We start from the raw sequence: 19,420 nt of genomic DNA on the forward strand, positions 1-19,420 counted from the left end.
TAGCAGTGAAACATTGTCTGATACATCATTGGAAAACCTTACAAATATTCTTGAAAACATTGTGTGATACAGTGCTGGAAGATGAGCCCCTCTCATTGCAGGTTGCCTTAATATTTCCATTCACTGCATAGTCAGTTGAACAAGAAGATAATTAATGTGGAGAAATGTTTGAATTGAAGTAATGCTAATTAAATATAAACAGTAACATTTTTGTGTCTTACAGTTTAAAAATTATAGTGCCATTAATTTTATAAAACTCCTAGGATGATTTTCTTAACTTTAAAATCATTTTATATTGGTATTCCTAAGAGTGTAAATATATTGAAAGTAGTCTACGAAATCTGTTTTTACATACTCTTATGGAAATCAAATTTTTCTGAAATCATATAATATTGTATTCTGAAACTTGTAAACATACTCAATTATTTTGTCCTTTTTATCTTTTTTAGTACGTCAGACTATCTTATGACACCAAACCTGAAATCATTCTGCAGCTTCTGCTTAAAGAATGGCAAATGGAATTACCCAAACTTGTTATCTCTGTACATGGGGGAATGCAGAAATTTGAGCTTCATCCACGAATCAAACAGTTGCTTGGAAAGGGTCTTATTAAAGCTGCAGTCACAACTGGAGCCTGGATTTTAACTGGAGGAGTAAACACAGGTAATATGATGATTATACCAATCTTATTTAGTATATCTGTAATTTTTGCCATAAAATCAATTAGATAGTTGAGATAATAGTCAACACTGAAACATCAACATAAAGGTTTCTTTTGTTAAATATAGTCTACCTTCCCAGATAAAAATAGTAACTGTAAAAGAGTTTGGTTTTGATTTGTTGTTGTTGTTATGTGCCGTCGAGTCAGACCCGACCCATAGCAACCCCTCCTTAGGTTTCTGAGGCAGTATCCCTACAGAAGTAGATTGCCCCATCTTCCTTCTGAGGAGTGGCTGGTGGGTTTGAACCACCAGCCTTCTGGTTAGCAATCAAGTGCCTTAGGCACTATGTTAACAGAGCTCCCCTTGGTTTTGATTTAGCCTTTTAAAAAATAATTTCCTTTAGAGCAGAGTTTGGCAAAGGATAGCCAGTGTGCCAAGTCCAGCCTACTCCTTGTTTTTGTAAATAAGTTTTATGGGAACACAGCCGTGGTTACTTGTTTACATCAGGGCTTTGAAACCCTTCAGTCATGGCTGGCAGAGCAAGGGAAACAAGGGCAGCATATGCATTGCCTAGAATCGTGTCTTTTGTGTGTTAGATTTTGACCTGAGTAGGAAATAGGCAGCCATTCCCCACTCAAAGATGGTGGTCAACTGCATTGCTTTAAGTGTGTATCATGATGTCGCTGGCTACCATAATTGAGCGGGACAGAGTATGAGATAGTTTTAATGGGTTTCAGGTAGTCATAGTGATTGAACATTGTGGGATTTTTCCCTTTTTGTTTTTGGTCCTTGTGTATGGTGTGAATTTGGCTTTTGGGCCTTATTGTCTTATATTTTGTCTGTGTAAAGAAGTGTCATGAGCTATAATAATGTTATAGATCAAACCTAGAATTGTTCTGAGTAGCATTAAGACTCTTAAGTAAAATGAATAAAATTTTGTATGTACAGGTGTGGCAAAGCATGTTGGTGATGCCCTCAGAGAACATGCTTCCAGATCATCTCGAAAGATTTGTACTATCGGAATAGCCCCATGGGGAGTGATTGAAAATAGAAATGATCTTGTTGGGAGAGATGTAAGAATGATTTTTAAAAATTTCTAATATTTAAATTTATAGCAAGAATAGTGCAAATCACATTGTCAGTGAAGACAAACATGGATACACAGGTGGATAGATGGGTGGACAAGCTGAACTATTAGGTATGTCTGTGCACGGGGGAGTGTGCCCAAGACCATGTATAGGGTTGACAGACAATGTTTCTACAAGTGTTGTATTGGTATGTTCTGTAAGAATTCCCAGATACATAGTAGAGCTGACAAGGGACAAGGTTGTAGTCATTTCTTGGCCACAGCCAGCTACCCAGAAGGAGCAAGTAGTTGGACCTGTGGGCTTGGGACCATAGTTGCAGGGGACATTAAGCTCAATTGGCATAACATACTACACAAAACATTGTTCCACATCCTACTTTGGTGAGTAGCAATTGGGATCTTAAAAGCTTGCAGGCAGCCATCTAGATGCAGCGATCGGTCTCTCCTCATCCAGAGCAAAGAAGAATGAAGAAAACCAAAGATTCATGGAAACAGTTAGTCAAAGCGACTGGTACACCGTGTGATCTTCAGCCTATATGACTATGAGACCAGAAGAACTAGATGGTGCCTGGCTACCACTGTCAACCACTCGGAGGGGGATCTGTGTAGGAGATCTTGGATAGAGAAGGAGAACAATGTGGAACAAAACTCAGAGTCATTTGGAGGATAAATAAAAAGGACCAGGTTTGCTGGTCTGATGGAGCCTGATGGAACCACTGAGACTATGGCCCTTAGCTGCCCTTCAGGTGTGTGGAATTGAACCCACACCTGTGGCTTTCATCCAAACAAAAGACAGGCATATGAAGTGAATATTTACATTAGGTAGACACGCTCCTTGGAGAGAACAATCATGGGAGAATAGAAGGGCTGTGTATGCACAGGAAGACAGCTCAGGGGGCAGTAGTGCATGGAGGGAACACAGGGAAGAGGTAACTAGGGGAAAGAAGCTGTTGCATTGTGGGAAATTGTAGTCAGTGTCATGAGACAAAGTATATGTGAGCTGCTGTAAGAAAAGTGAATTTGCTCTGTAAACTTTCACCCAAATCACAATTAAAAAAAAAAAAAGAATGGAAATCAGTTTAAGATATACATGATCATACCATACTTTTCCGATTAAGTTTAAGTATTTTTTTCTGAGATATTTTTCAGACTTAGGAAGTATGAGTAGGAGTCAGATGCTAGTGTTTTATTTAATAGGTTAAAGACATCTGAGTTAGTTATAGATATTTAACAAGAGACTTATGAGAAGGAATTACTGATTTTGTTTGTTTCTTCCTTTGCATGTGATGATGAAATTTATAGTTTTTCAATGAGAATCAAAATACACTCATACAATTTAGTTCATTATTGATTCATCTTCTTCAGTTGCTTAATAGTCTGTGTTTTTTTTAAAATATATTCTTTAACGTTTTTGCTTGTCTATGTATGTGAAATATAATCTTAACTCTTACTTGTCTTTATACATTATTTTAAAGTTTGTTTTAAATGATGTTTAATCCTGCCCTACTCACTCTTACATTTGCTGTTGTCTTTAGGTGGTTGCTCCTTATCAAACTTTATTGAACCCTTTGAGCAAATTGAATGTTCTGAATAATCTGCATTCCCATTTCATATTGGTGGATGATGGCACTGTTGGAAAGTATGGGGCAGAAGTGAGATTGAGAAGAGAACTTGAAAAAACTATTAATCAGCAAAGAATTCATGCTAGTAAGGGAATTCATGAATTTGTTATTGTTGAAATTATTCTGGGCTGTATTAATATCTAGCAACATTCTAAAAAAAAGTAGAATTTTCTTGGAAGTGCTCTTTTCCATACATAGCAACATGGCATACAGAAACAACCAAGAATGGCTGACCTTAGTCAAAATAAGAAGATTTAGTAAAAGAAGACTCTGAAGCCAAATAGGCTAATAACCCAGGTACTGAGGCCAAAGTAAAATGGATTGATTGGTAGATAGCTCTATTCTCATTGTAACTCCATGTAAGACAAATATTCTTAATGTGTGATATATGTCAGCATATGACTTGAATTAAAAATTAAAGTAAAATAAAAAAGGAAAGAAAGTCCCATGTTACAAAATAAAAACTACCTTGATTAAAGTTTATAATATCAGTAGGTAGCACGCATTGGCAGATGTGTCTTGAAAGTTGGTATTCTTGAAACTGCTTTTCCTTTAAGTAGAAGAAATTTGTAAGTCTGAGACATTGAGAAAGGTATGCACTGTGACAAACTGAAACAGAAATGCAAAATTATGAAACAATACATTTAGGTAATGGTGAAGTCTCAGCATATGATATGATAAAATTCAGAAGTATTTTATTCCTACGGTTACCTTTATTTTATATTCTCTTGCTGTGCTGGAGGCTACTGTAAAGACAAAAATTGAAATTCTTTTAAAAAGTTAGTAAAACAAACAACATTCTCACTTTTCAGTGAGTATATGAATTCTTCAGGGTGTATATATTAAATTGTATATTGGATTTTCTAGTTTTGTTGATGGAGAAGTAATTTATTCTTTATTTTATTTGTGCCAGACTGTTAACTATATTGAGTGCTTAAAGTGAAGTCAACGCATACTCTTACAGGAAATTATGTTTTGGTTTTCTTTGTCCAATTGAGTAAATAGTAAGATTAAGTTATTGAATGTTGCCATTTTTTAAATTTAACTTTTGCTTTTTTAGGAATTGGCCAAGGTGTCCCTGTTGTCGCACTCATTTTTGAGGGTGGGCCCAATGTTATCCTCACAGTTTTAGAATACCTTCAGGAAAGTCCCCCTGTTCCAGTAGTTGTATGTGAAGGAACAGGCAGAGCTGCAGATCTATTAGCATATGTTTATAAACAAACCGAAGAAGGAGGGTAAGTGTATGAGTGTAACAAATACTTTTTCAATCTGTAATTTATGTGTTTTTTTATAACAAATTAAAAAAAAAATTGTTTTGATTTAGGTGAAAGCTTATAGAGCACATTAGTTTTCCATTCAACAATTTATGCATCTTTTGTTTCGTGACACTGATTGCAATCCCCACAGTATAACAGCTCTTTCCACTTCCTCCCTGTGTATCTTTTCCCTGTGTTATCCTTTCCTGTGTATTCCTGCTTTCTGAGTTTTCTTACTGTGCAGATGCTACCCTTCTGGTCTCCCATGGTTGATTGTTGAAAGGAGTGTACCTCCCTGGTGTAATTGTTCAGCTTATAGGCCTGTTTGTTGTTTGTTGGGCTGAGAGATAAGCCATTATAACATTTCTTTTTCTTTTTTTAAATTTTTATTGTGATTTTGGGGAAAGTTTACAGAGCAAATTCATTTTTCATACAGCAGTTCGTACACATTTTGTCTCATGACACTGACTGCAATTTCCTGCAATATAACAGCTCTCTTCTCACTTCTCCCCATAGTTATCTTTTCCCTATATCCTCTTCTCCTACACACTCCTGCCACGAGTGGTCTCCCTGTGCATACACTGCCCTTCTGCATTATAAAAAATTTTTAGTAGTTTTATGTGAAGAGGCTTATGGTTGGAAAATATTGGATTCATTTCTGTAGTTAATGAACCTGAAATTTCAAGTTTAATGTAATAATCTGATAAAGTTTGAGGAAGTAGGCTGTCTCATACACTATTGGAAGGAATTAAAATTTAAGTCTTCACAGAAGATAATTTTAAAAGACCTGTCAAAGTTACAGAGGTATGTATTCTTTGACCTAATAGTTTCCACTTCTGGGAATTTATTCTACAGATGTGAGGTGGTACCTATGTGAAATGACCTATGTATGTATAAAATTACTCATTATAGTATTATTTATAATGGTAAAGGGTTGGAATAAAATAAAACATCCATAAGAAGAGGAGTCTAGATAAATAAATTGTGTTACTTTTGCAGAATGATTACATTTCCACAATTATGTTTATAGCTGAAAGAAAGAGTAAGGATAGTATCTGTGTTTTAGATTTTGGAAGATTGCCAAAATATGTTCACGGAAAAAGGAAGATTTGTGCATCTTATGTATGTTGTACTTCCTTTCATGTAGAAAAAGAGAAGAGATCGGTATCTCTATATGTATATACAGGTATACCTCAGAGATACTGTAGGTTCTGTTCCAGGCTACCACAATAAAGTAAATATTGCAATAGAGCGAGTCATGTAAATTTTTTTGTTTCGCAGTGCACATGAAAGTTACGTTTGCACTTTATTGTGGTCTGTTAAGTGTGTAGTAGCATTTTGAAAAAGTTTGAAATATTGGAAGATTTGCCAAAATGTGACACAGACTTGCAGTGAGCACGTTGAAAAAATGGCGCCAGTAGACTTGCTCGACACAGGATTACCACAAACCTTCCAATTTGTAAAAAAAAAAAAAAGGCAGTATCTGCAAAGTGCAATAAAATGATGTGTAATAAAATGAGGTACACCTGTAAAGAGATTCTGGAAAGTTATGCACACTAATAATAGTAGTTCCTGAAGAGGTTTGGGATGGAATTGGGTAGATGGGAGGGGGAGGGAAACTTTTCACTATGACTTCATACTTTTATATTTTCTAGTCAATTAAGAATGAAATAATAATGATGTACTCTCAGTACATTAGTGGATTGAGTTATCTTGTTGAGAATGTATTATGACATATGGGATACATGGGATGACTACATGGGTATGGTGGCATAAACCCTAACTATGAACTTTTAAAAATACAGTCTTCAAGTTTAAAAAAAAAAAAAAAAGAAGCCTAACATACTGCCAAAGAAAACTATTATTAGTCTTTCACGAAGAATTATTGAAACATTCACTTCTCAAGCAGTAAGCCAAATTAAAATGTCATATCTTAAGTAGATAGGTTATCATTGAAAGATTTTATAAGTAACTATTAAAAATCCTTTTAGCAGTGCAATAAATATTGCCACATATATATCTCATTTATATTTTTATATTTTTGAACTATGTAAATATATACTCATTCAAAATAATAAATTAGAATGTGTACATGTTTAAAAGAACTTGCTAAAGTACTGCTTTGTATACCATAATGTATTAGAATTCTCTTTATATAATATACAATGTGAGAGTACTTAATAGTGAAACACATGCCTTGTAAGAATTTTTATAAAGTTAAAAGTTCAGTAATAGTGGGAGTCTTAAAAGGGAAAATAGTTTACTCAGGGTCAAATATTTAATGTTAGAATGATATCTTTAAAGGTCTTGAGTAGATCTAACTAACTTCATGTTAGATCCTTTAAATAATAGAAGATTAAATCAGTGATTTAAGTTTCTTTCCTCTTAACCCAGAAATCTTCCAGATGCAGCAGAGCCTGATATTATTTCAACCCTCAAAAAAACATTTAATTTTGGCCAGAGTGAAGCAGTTCATTTATTTCAAACATTGATGGAGTGCATGAAAAAAAAGGAACTTGTAAGTAGATTTCAGCAGATAATGCTTTTTTTTTGTCGTTCAAAGCATACCGAATTGATGAAATACTTTTGTTTGCTTTTTTTTTGTCATTCAAAGTATACTGAATTAATGAAATACTTTGTTTTTAAGTTGGATTTAAATTTTCAAATCTTTTTTTAATTATGTAATCATGTCATGTATTACATTGTTCAAGCCGAGAGAGATCATAGAAATATTGTAGTTTTTATATAGTATTGAATAGTATATTTATACTTCTGTTTTAGGCAGTGTTTAATAAATAGATCTAAATAGATTATATCACTATTAAGGAAGAACTTGAAAGTGGTTTCTCTGATAAATTATTTGGAATAATATTTTAAAACAATTTTATTTTGAGTGAGTGCCCAGGCCTGTGAAATAAAGATCAGTTTTCTCTAGTTTCAGTCAAACAAGGGGGCTTGCATTTTCAGAGATAAAAGTTTTAAAACAGTTCTGCAAGTAGATGGATAATACCATGATCTGATTTGCTGTCTTACTTCATTGGCAGCTTTTGAACACTATGAAATTGAGTGAGTTGAAAATTTTGTATTGGAGTTACAATAATCTTTTACTCTGTGAAAAAAGTTTTTTAAATAAAATCTTCTCTAATGATGTTACCTTCAAGTGATTTAAAGAAATTTTCAGTAACAGGATTCAAGAAAACAGACATTTCTCAATCAAGAAAACAGACATTACTGGAATAACTAAGTGTTCACACTGTAAAAGGAACAGTAGGATTTACTTTATGAGGAACACATAACCACAGGCATAAGTTGCTTATACTCTAGTAAGGAACGTAACATACGTCAAAAAACAAATTCAACATAAATCCAGATATTTTGAATAACCTGCCATTTTATTTGGTGAATAATACCAGGTCTTTTCATTTTTTAATTCTTCTTCTTTTTTTTTTTTTTTTTGTTGAGTGGGGGAAGAGGTTTGAAATGTTATTTTTGACCAAAACTTTAAAAAACAAAATATATGTATGTCAATCTATATTATTATGTATTGATAGATAGATAAAAGGAACTCTAGTTTGTATAGTGACTAAGGCATTTGACTGTTAACCAGAAGGCTGGCAGTTAAAACCCACCAGGCACTCCTCAGAAGGAAGATTGGGCAATCTACTTCCATAGTGATACTGCCTCAGAAACCCAAGGAGGGGTCTCTATGAGTTGGATCTGACTTGATGGCAGTAAGTTTGGTTTTGGTTTGTTATGTTATATATCTATAGATATATATTTTCCATGTAGTTTTAAGTTACTTGCTGTTTTATGATACCTTAGCTTTAAAAATGTAAAGGCATAATGTTACAAATTAATCTTTAAATAGATCACTGTTTTCCACATTGGATCAGATGAACATCAGGATATAGATGTAGCAATACTTACTGCACTGCTCAAAGGTAAGATTTTTAATGTTTTTATTTGTAATCTCTTTAATTTCTAGCCTATTTATATAAGATAAAGAGTTACGGCGGCATAGTGCCTAAGATACTTGACTGCTAACCAGAAGGTTGGTGGTTCAAACCAACCAGATCCTCCGTGGAAGGAAGATGAGAAAATCTGTTTCCATAAAGATTTACCACCTTGGAAACCCAGTGGGGGTTGCTATGAGTCAGGATTGATTTGATGGCAGGGGGTTTGGTTTGATATGGTTTATATAAGATAGGACATTTTAATTTAACCAAATCCTTGAGGAGTAAATTTCTCAGTAATTTTTCTTAGTGAAGGACATCATTGTTTTCTTTGGCAGTAAGTTAGGTGCTTTTTTTTTAAAAACTTGCAGAATATTTTTTTTTCAAAGTTCATAGCAAGATTTATGCTACCATACCATCTAGTTGTCCCATTAGGAATGTATTCCATTTTTAATCAGCTGAAAAATCAGTGTTGAAAGCTGTTAGGTATTTGTTGATAGAAATTAAACACAGTGTTCTTCAACGTGCTGTTTTCATTCTGAAGGGAAAATGTGAAAAGAAAACTAACCATATCTTCTAGGACTAAGAGGTTGGTGCACATACAACACTGAGCTCTTTCCCTCCCATTTTACTGAAGACATGCAACTGATATAGCAGTACTGAAAAAAATATTTTCAAAAATTTGGCATTAGAATGGTGGTCCATTCAGTTATCTGAAAGTCAAAATATAAAGTGGTGCAGGCAGGAGCTGAGCAAGTCAGTACTATCTTGTCATTCATAAAGATTTCACAAATATTAGACTAAGTTATATTGTCAATAAATCAACAATTTTAAAACACTATAATAAAATTTAGGAGCTCTGGTGGCATAGTGCCTAAGGCATTTGACTGCTTACCAGAAGGCTGGTGGTTGAAACCCACCAGCTGCTTCTTGAAAGGAAGGTCAGGCAATCTACTTCCGTAGAGATACCACCTTGGAAACCCAGGGAGGGGTTGCTATGAGTCAGATACATTTGTATTGCCTTTGGACAAAGAGATAGATGATAAGTAATCGGAAACCCAGAAACCATATAAGAAGAAAATCAATGGGATTGTATGAAAATATAAAAATACACAATCTTTGTGCTAACCAGTGTGCTTATGTGGTTGTCTCTTTTTATCCTTACAACAACCTTAAGACAGTTACTTCCTATTATTTTCCCCATTTTCTAGAAGAGGAAAATAAGGAACAGAAATAACTGGAAGATTACAGTGACTATAAGTAAATGAAAAGATGAATAGAAGAATAAAGTAGTTTATATAAAAGATATTTGCTGAGGAATACAAATGGATGGGGGCATGTGGAAAGATTGTGAACAATTTAAGTAATAAAAGTAAATTAAAACAACAATTTACAACAGTAAATTAAAAAATAAGCTATTCTTACATTCACGTAGCATGAATGAAGTGGCGTGATCTTTGTGGAATATATTTTGGCAAAATATCAAAAACTTTATGTATATTTTTACCCAGCAGTTTTACTTCTGGAAAATTATTCTCTTTAAATAATCAGATATATGCACAAAAATATACTCAGCAAAAAATTTGAAATAACCTGGATATTCACTAAGTGGAGGATTTATTAAATATACTGTGGTCCACCTTAAAAGGGTGTTAATCTACATAAGGTACATCTAATCTCAGGATGTTAAGGTGCATGCCACAAGCTACTGCACACTGTATGTTCCAGATTTTGAGTAAATAATTAAAAGTATATGTATGGGCTTATGTGCATATAGAAAAGTACCTGAAAGGATATTTTTCTGAATCTAAACAGTAATGTTATAGAAACAGATGATTTTTGTTTTATTTTCATTTTCTGCATTCTGAATGGTTTGCAATGAGCCTGTGTTACTTCCATAATCAAAAAATAAAGTCCTCAACCCTGGTAAACTGTAGCAGGCTATTTCTGAATGGTGGCTGACCCAGCTGTGTAAGTTAATTAAAGGGTAGTAGGAGAGTTCATAAGTGTATACATTTTAATGGAGATAAATGAGTTGATCTTTTCAATTATTTTCTTTATTTGATTAGGCACTAATGCATCAGCATTTGACCAGCTTATCCTCACACTGGCATGGGATAGAGTTGACATTGCTAAAAATCATGTATTTGTTTATGGACAACAGTGGCTGGTATGTACATAATCTGTATATACATTCAGATATAATTAAATTAAACTAAGTAATAACAAAATATTTGTTACAACTGTGACCTAACTTGACAGTTTACCTGCCTTTCAAAAGTACACAATTAATTTAAACATTTTCACATGCTTATAGGATTTAATAAATTATATTTTCCTATTGATAAAACTTTATTATTTGTAATACATATTTATATTTATATATTTGTTAGCTGTCATTGAGTTCTCCCTCAACTCATGGCAACACCATATACAATTAAATGAATTACTGTCTGGTCTGTCCTTCTCCATGATCAGTTGTGGATCAGACAGTTATGATCCATAGGATTTTCATTAGCTGATTTTTGGAAAAAGATTTCCAGGCTTTCTTAATCATTCTTAATCTGAAAGTACTGCTGATAGCAGTTCAGCATCATCCAAACCTCTGACGACAGATGGGTGGTAGCAGTGCTTGACATGCATTGGCCAGGAATTAAACCCAGATCTCCTGCATGAGAGTTCTATCACTGAACCACCACTGCCTTCCATAGGTAATGTGTTATTAGTTGCTCTCAAGTTGATTCCAAGTCATAGAAAACCCTGTGTGTGCAAAGTAGAACTGCTCCATAGGGTTTTCAAGGAAAACCTTTTGGAAATAGATTGCCAGGCTTGTCTGCCCAGGTACCTCTGAGTGGATTCAAACTGCCAACCTTTTAGGTAGAAGTTGAGCACTTAACCACTTACATGACCCAGGAACATCCCTAAAAACAGAAAGAGCTGTAGAACTGAAAGAAGCCTTGGATATAGTACTCTCTGTATAAGGGAACTCATAGCATTCTTTTGGAGTTTAGACCTGTTTCTTCTGTAGTTCTTCCATCTTAGTAGATGGCAATGTCAGCTCTTCCCATTTTCTCACCAGAAACCTTAGTGTCATCATTTAATTTTCTTTCCCATGTATTCCAATCCAAATCCATTTGTAAATCTTATCAGATCTACTCTCAAAATACCTAGTTTTACAATCCTAGTCCAATCTAATACCATCTTTCTTCTGTATTATTACAGTAACATCCTTTTTGCCTTCATTCTTCTCCTTTTACTGACAGAAGGTGGATCACATCACATTTACCCACAGCACAATCTAGTCCTTATGATGGTCTATAAAAGTATTCATTACCTATCCTATTATTAGGAGCTCTGGTAGCATAGTGCCTAAGGCACTGACTGCTAACCAGGAGGCTGGCGGTTCAAACCCACCAGCCACTCCTCGGAAGGAAGGCTGGGCAATCCTACTTCCGTAGTGATAACTGCCTCGGAAACCCAAGGAGGGGTCGCTAAGAGTCGGGGCCAACTCGATGGCAAATAACAACAACAACATCCTATTATTACAGCCTCTCTGACCTTATGTATTACTTCTGTCCACTTTGCTTTCATCTAGACATGTTGGCCTTTTTGCTGCTCTTTCACTATATTAAATATGCTGCTTCCTCAGGGTTTGTGCTTGCTGCACTTCCCTCTGTCAGGAGCATTCTTCTACTAGATAACCACTGAGACTCACTTCCTCATTTCCTTTTGGTATGTGCACGAATGCCCCCTCCTCACTTACGTCTTTCCTGTCTACACTATTTTAGTAGCAGCACCCTTTTCTAGTGTTTCGTATGTTCATTGCTGCCATTTTTTTTTTTAAAGCATTTATCACTATCTGAAAATCATCCTTTTCGGCTAGTTACTTTTTATTATTATTACTGTAGAAAGTAGATTTTATGAGAGCAGGAATATTTTTCAGGTATTTCTGCTGCTGTATTCATAGCCTGATACATAGTAAGTGTCGTTATTTTATTTTATTATAAAATACCTGAATCGTAGGAGGATGCTGTGGTAGTTAAATTTGTATGTCAACTTGGCTGGGCCTGGTTGAGTGGCTGGGCATCTGGATGCAGTATTCCCCATGATGAGATTGGCAGTCAAACTCCATGGTGGGATCTACCACAGGCAGCTGAGTAGCTGTCTTTGGGATGTGGTCTGCTTCCTGTATATAAGGAGAAGCCTTGGGGATAGTCTCTAGCTTATGGCATGTTTGGGTCCTGTATGTGGCTGTGTCATCCTGCCATGCTCTGCCGACCTTGGGACTTACAATGGACTTAATGGCCTGCCATGTGGTTTGGTAACATTGGGACTGTTCCTTTTTACTTGTCAACATTGAGTTAGTCAGCCTCAGCAGCCAGCATCTGTCTGAGTGAAGAAACACCTCTAGCTTCAGTGGGCCAGGAGCAGGAAGCAGAGCTGGACCCCAAGGTTGAGGGACTTTCACCCAGATCCTAAACCTGGCACTTTGAACTTGGACTTAAAGCCTCCAAACTGTGAGAGAATAAACTCCTGTTTGTTAAGATCGTCTCATTTGTGGTATATATTCTTGTCAGAGCAGCACTGGGTAACCAGAACAGATGCTTAAATTAAAAGTGCATCCATTGTCTAAGAGAACTATCCAGACTTTACAGAAGGATGAACCAGATATATTCTATTCACATAATAAATGTAAACAGCAAATTAAATGCCACTGGAGATTACATGATAGAATTTTGTAAGACCAACGACTTATTCATTGCAGGTGCTTGTTTCAACAATATAAAGGGCCACTGTACACGTGGACCTTGCCAGATGGAATACAAAAAAAAAAAGAAACTGCCATTGGGTTGATTCCAACTCTTAGTGACCCACAATGGGTTCCCAAGGTGGTAAATCTTTATGGAAGTAAATTGCTCCCTCTTCCTTCCACAGAGTGGCTGGTGGGTTTGAACCGCCAACTTTTTGGTTAGCAGTCAAATGCTTTAGGCACTGTGCCACCAACACTCCTTAGGTGGAATACACAGGAATCAAATTGGCTACATCTGTGGAAAGAGGCAGTGGAGCTCAGTATCATCAGTCAGATCAAGGCCAGGGGCTGACTGTAGAAAAGGCTATCAATTGCTAACATACTAGTTCAAGTTGAAGCTGAAGGAAAGTTAAAACAAGTCTATGAGAGCCAAAAATGCAACCTTAAATATATGCCTCTAATAAGAATTTAGAGCCAATCAGAAGAATAAATTTGATGCATTGAACATCAGTGACCAAACAGCAGACAAATTTTGAGGTGACATCAAGGACATCATACATGAAGAAAATAGAAGATCAGTAAAAAGACAAGAAAGAAAAGAGCAAAATGAATGTCAGAAGAGCATGAAACTTGCTTTTGAATGTAGAGTAGCTAAAGTGAGTGGAAGAAATAAAGTAAAAGAGTTGAACAGAAAATTTCAAAGGGCAGCTCAGAAAGATGAAGTAAAGTATTACAATGAAATGTGCATAGACCTGGAGTTAGAAAACAAAAATGGACACTGGGTATTCCTTAAGCTGAAAGAACTGAAGAAAAAATCAAGGCTTTGAGTTGCAGTGTTGAAGGCTATTATGGTCAAAATATCAGATGATGCAAGAAGCATCAAAAGAAGTTGTAATGAATATACAGTCACTATACCAGAAAGAACTGGTCAGTGTTCACCTATTTCAGGAGGTAGCATATGATCAAAAACAGATGGTATTGAAGGTGAACTGAAGGAATTTGCAAAATAAAAGGCTCCAGGAATTAACTGAATACCAATTGAGATGTTTCAACAAGTGAATTTAACAATGGAAGTGCTCACTCATTTATGCCAAGAAATTAGGAAGACAGCTACCTGGCCACCTGCCTGGAAGAGATCCATATTTGTGACAGTCTCAAAGAAAGGTGATCTAACAGCACACACATATTATTGAACAGTATCATTAATATCACATGCAAGTGAAATTTTGCTTATAATAATTCAAAAATAGTTGCAGAAATTCAAATAAGATTCAGAAAAGGACATGAAGTGAGGGCTATTGGGGTATCATTGTTGATACCAGATGGATCTTGGCTGAAAGCAGAAAGATGTTTACCTGTGTTTCATTGACAAGGCAAAGAAACTTGTGTGGGTCATAATAAATTGTGGATAACATTGCCAAGAATGGGAATTCCAGAACACTGCCATTGTGCTCATGAGGAACCTATACATAGAACAAGAGGCAGTCGTTCAAATAGAGCAAAGAGGTATTGTATAGTTTAAAATCAGGAAGCGTGTGTGTCACAGTTGTATCCTTTCATCATGCTTATTCATTCTGTGTGCTGAGTGAATAATGCAAGAGGCTGGAATACATGAAGAAGAATATCCGTCAGGTGTAAAGGAAGACTAATTAATGACCTGCGATGTGCAGATGACACAACCTTGGTTACAATAAGTGAAGATGACTTAAAGCACTTACTAATGAATACCAAAGACTATATATATCTATATCTATCTATCTATCTATCTATATATATATATAGCCTTTATGAGCTCTGGTGGCATAGTGCCTGAGGCACTTGCCTGCTAACCAGAAGGCTGGCGGTTCAAACCCACCAGCCGCTCCTTGGAGGGAAGATTGAGCAATCTACTTCCTTACTCATACTGCCTCAGAAACCCAAGGAGGGGTCGCTGTGAGTCAGATCTGACTTGATGACAGTGAGTTTGGATTTTTGGTTTTTTATATAGCCTTCATGAATTACACAACATGAAGAAAATAAAAATCCGTACAGCTGGACCAATAAGCAATATCATGATAAATGGAGAAAATATCATTTTACTTGGATCCACAATCAGTGCTCATGGAAGTAGCAGCCAAAAAATCAAATGATGACATACTGCATTGGGCAAATCTGCTGCAAACGACCTCTTTAAAAGTGGAAAAAACAAAGATGTCACTTTGAAGACTAAGATGCACCTAATGCAATCCATAGTATTTTCAGTTACCTTATGAATGGTAAAGCTAGACAATGAGTAAGGAACACTGAAGAAGAATTGATATATTTGAATGCTTGGTAAAGTAAAAGTCTGGTGGAAAGAGGAAGACTCAACAAGATAGGTTGACAGTGTGACTGCAAAAGTAGGAGGGTCAGTATAGCAATAGTTGTGAGGATGGTACAGAATCAGGCATTGCTTCATTCTGTTGAACGTAGGTTGCTGTGTGTTGGAACCAGCTTGGTGGCATCTAACAACATGCATAGTATGTGTCTTAGTTATCTATTGCTGTAACAGAAATACAGTTAAGTGGAATGCTTTAATAAACAAATTTGTTTTCTCACAGTTTAGGAGGCTGGATGTCCTAATTCAGGGCACTGGTTCTGAGGGAATGTTCTGGTTACCTAGTGCCACTCTGACAAGAATATAACACAAATGGGATGCTTGAACAAACAGGAGTTTATTCTCTTACAGTTGGGGAGGCTAGAAGTCCGAGTTCAGAGTGCCAAGCTCTAGGGGCTGTGTGAAAGCCCCTTGACCTTGGGCTTCAGCTCTGCCTCTTGCTCCTGGCCCACTGAAGCTACCGGCATCTCTTCACTCAGGCAGCTACTGGCCGCTGAGGCTAACAAGCCCAAGGTCGACAAATACAGTCCTGATGGTACCAAACCACATGGCAGGCCAATGGCTACATGCAGGGTTCAAGCGTGCCATAAGTTAGAGACGGTTCCCAAAGCTGTATTTTATATATGGGAAGCAGACCACATACCCAAAGGCAGCTACTCAGCTGCTCCCAGTAGATTCCACCAAGGAGTTGATGACCAGTCTCATCGTGGGGTATACTATATCCAGCTGCCCAGCCACTCAACCAAGCCTAGTCAAGTTGACACACAAACTTAACCACCACAGGGAAGATTCTTGTATCTTTCAGCTTCTGCTTCTGGGCAGTCTTCATGTGACTTGGCATCTCTTTTCACCCATCTCTGCTCTTTACTTGCTTCTTTAATCTGTTATATCTCAGAAGCTACGACTCAAGATATACCCTATACTAATCCAGCCTCATTAACATAAGACCACCCATTTCCAAATGGAAGTGTAACCATAGGCATAGCGATTAGGGTTTGCAACACACATTTTTGGAGGACACAATTCAGTCCATAACAATATGATCTTAATTGTGGCAATTCCTGTTTTTATACATTCATGCATGTGACATATCTATATTTGTCATAGAACTTTTCTGGAAACTGTTAACAGTGGATAACTAGAGAGATGAGGGCCAGAGGAGAGAAACTTAATTTATACCATTTTGTATTATTACTATTTTTTAACCATAGGAATGTATTTCCTATATAATAATAACAAATATTTTTTTAGTCACCTCCCCTCTTACAGGATTACACAGAAAGAAATGAGTATTAATCAGCTGTGATAAAACTCATACCAGTGAACCATCCTTCTATGTTTTATTTCTTTGAATGGTTTCATTTATATATTTATTTAGTAATGTGTGGTTTGGATAAAAACTTTTTCTTCTATGTATATTGTCATCTGTCTCAAGGATTTGATATGCATTATGTTATCTATTTGAATTTGTGCTCCCTTGTCACATATAAGGAGCTCTGGTGTCATAGTGGTTAATGCATTTGGCTACTAACCAACCGAAAGGTTGGCAGTTCAAACCCACCAGCTGCTCCACAGTAGTAAGATGAGGCAGTCTGTTTCTGTAAAGGTTTATAAAGCTTTGGAAACCCTATGAAGCTATTCTACTCTGTCCTATAAGGGTGTGGTCGGTCAGAATCGACTCGATGGCAGTGTGTTTGGTTTGGATTTTGCCCAGTCTATTGTATGATTTCTGTTATTTTTCTGTACCCTGCCCATTAAATGTCAGTAACAGCACCCAATTATTTAAATGATCTATCAAAAAAAGCTTTTCTAAATATTTATAAGCCATTGCTTTAAGGTATTTTTTTCCTTTTTACTTGATTTACTTGATGATGGATTTTCTGTTGTTGTTGTTGTTTCTATGTAACACATGTTCTCTTACAGAAAATAGTGTTTATGGAATGCCCTTTGGGGACTGCTGCCTTAGAGCCATCTTTTCATATATCCACATGTATCTTAAGTCCTGATTTTCACTCTTTTGATCTGTCTACTTTTTCCTAAAACAATTTAGGAACAAATAGGTATAAATCCCAAGGACTTGGCATTATTTAGAACTATTTGTGTAATTAGAACTTTTAAAATGTATTTATTAATTTTGATGCTTTTTTAGGTTGGATCCTTAGAACAAGCTATGCTAGACGCTCTGGTCATGGATAGAGTTGCATTTGTAAAACTTCTTATTGAGAATGGAGTAAGCATGCATAAATTCCTTACCATTCCTAGACTGGAAGAACTTTACAACACTGTAAGTCTTGTGCTAAATTTCTTTTTTGACAGAGTGTTATCATTTTGGGAGAGTTTACCTGAATATTATTCAGTCCTATTTTTAAAGGCTTTAATGTGTGTTTCCCATGGGGCTATTATGGTAAGAAAGGGTTCCAGAAATAGGAAAATGGTTTTAGAGTGCCATACAACTAATCCTTACTAATGCTGGCTGTTACGCCAAGTCCTTAGGATATATACCTACAGGTTTTTCTTCTAACTACTACTCACATATTGAAATTTTATTTGTTGTTTAGAACATAAATACCATGTCACTACCTCCATATAGCCCAGTGTTATTATTAAGTACAGTTACATCTTCTGGTTGTAAATTTCTTTTGGGTTGTGATTATGTCTTTATTCACCCCCTTTCTCCTTTTTTCCCCTGTTAATAGTACCTAGTACAGTTATATTGACTTTTGGTGGCATCCTGTCTCTAGCAAACAAACTTAAAAATTGAAAGTATTATTTATTTTGCTGAAGTACAGTTGATCTCTGAACTGTAGATCTAATATAAAACAATAAAAATAAAATTGTTCCCATTAGCACAGCAAGTGATTATTTTTATTGTATAACTCAAAGTTACTAAGACAAGAGTTATCTATAGCATTACTTCTTGATTACGTTTTAAAAAGTATTAATTACTTGCAATATGATAAAGCAGTAGTCTCAAATTTTATGGTATCAGGGTCCCTTTACATAAAAAATATTAAAGATTCCAAATAACTTTTGTTTATGTTTTGATAGTTACCATGTTAAAAAGTAAAATTAAGAAATTTTAAACTATTTACCAATTTATTTGAAAATCATAATAAATCCATTAAAAGTTAATGTAAATAACATTTTTAAAGAAAACAAAAATAATGTAGTAAGAAGAGTTGAATTTTTCTTGTCTGGCTTCCCAAAATACAACTGGATTCTTGTACATGCTTTTAAGTTTAATCTCTTGAGAATAATACCATGCCTCAGCAAGCCTTCATTTGGAAAATACTGTTAAACACTTATGAGAGTATGAGAGTAAAAAATACAAATAATATGTTAATAGTAGGAAAATAATTTTGATCTTGTAGCCTTCCTAGAAGGACCTTGAGGGTCTTAGGAGTCCTTGGATCAAACTTAGCGAACACTGTGCTAAACTATAGGAGCTCTGGTGGCATAGTGGTTAAAGCATTCAGCTGCGAATCAAAAGGTTGGCTACTGGAACTTGCCAGCTGCTCTGCATGAGAAAGATGAGGAAACCCTATGAGGTAGTTCTACTCTTCCCTAAAGAGGGTCACTGTGAGTCAGACTTGATTCGATGACAGTGGGTTTGGTGCTAAAGTATATTTATTTTGTACCAAGAAGTTATATTTAATGGACAAAAACTTATTAGGTTCAGATAAAAGAGAACTCATAAAAATTGTAATTCCAATCTGTATGATCATATACAGCTG

At 35.6% G+C, this 19,420-nt stretch overlaps 1 protein-coding gene across 1 annotated transcript in view; it reads left to right on the plus strand.

Annotated features, from left to right (window-relative positions):
* Positions 1–19,420, plus strand: part of TRPM7 (transient receptor potential cation channel subfamily M member 7) — a 158,274-nt gene that overhangs the window by 58,901 nt on the left and 79,953 nt on the right. Inside the window, exons 6-13 of the mRNA XM_042783693.1 lie at positions 450–663; positions 1,611–1,735; positions 3,285–3,456; positions 4,432–4,606; positions 7,022–7,145; positions 8,496–8,568; positions 10,650–10,750; positions 17,836–17,970. Coding sequence (XP_042639627.1) covers positions 450–663; positions 1,611–1,735; positions 3,285–3,456; positions 4,432–4,606; positions 7,022–7,145; positions 8,496–8,568; positions 10,650–10,750; positions 17,836–17,970 — 1,119 coding nt within the window. The remainder of the gene's footprint in view (positions 1–449; positions 664–1,610; positions 1,736–3,284; positions 3,457–4,431; positions 4,607–7,021; positions 7,146–8,495; positions 8,569–10,649; positions 10,751–17,835; positions 17,971–19,420) is intronic.

Source organism: Orycteropus afer, unplaced genomic scaffold, assembly GCF_000298275.1.
Source record: "Orycteropus afer afer isolate SDZICR_OR568_19922 unplaced genomic scaffold, OryAfe1.0 scaffold00026, whole genome shotgun sequence".
Taxonomy (NCBI): domain Eukaryota; kingdom Metazoa; phylum Chordata; class Mammalia; order Tubulidentata; family Orycteropodidae; genus Orycteropus; species Orycteropus afer.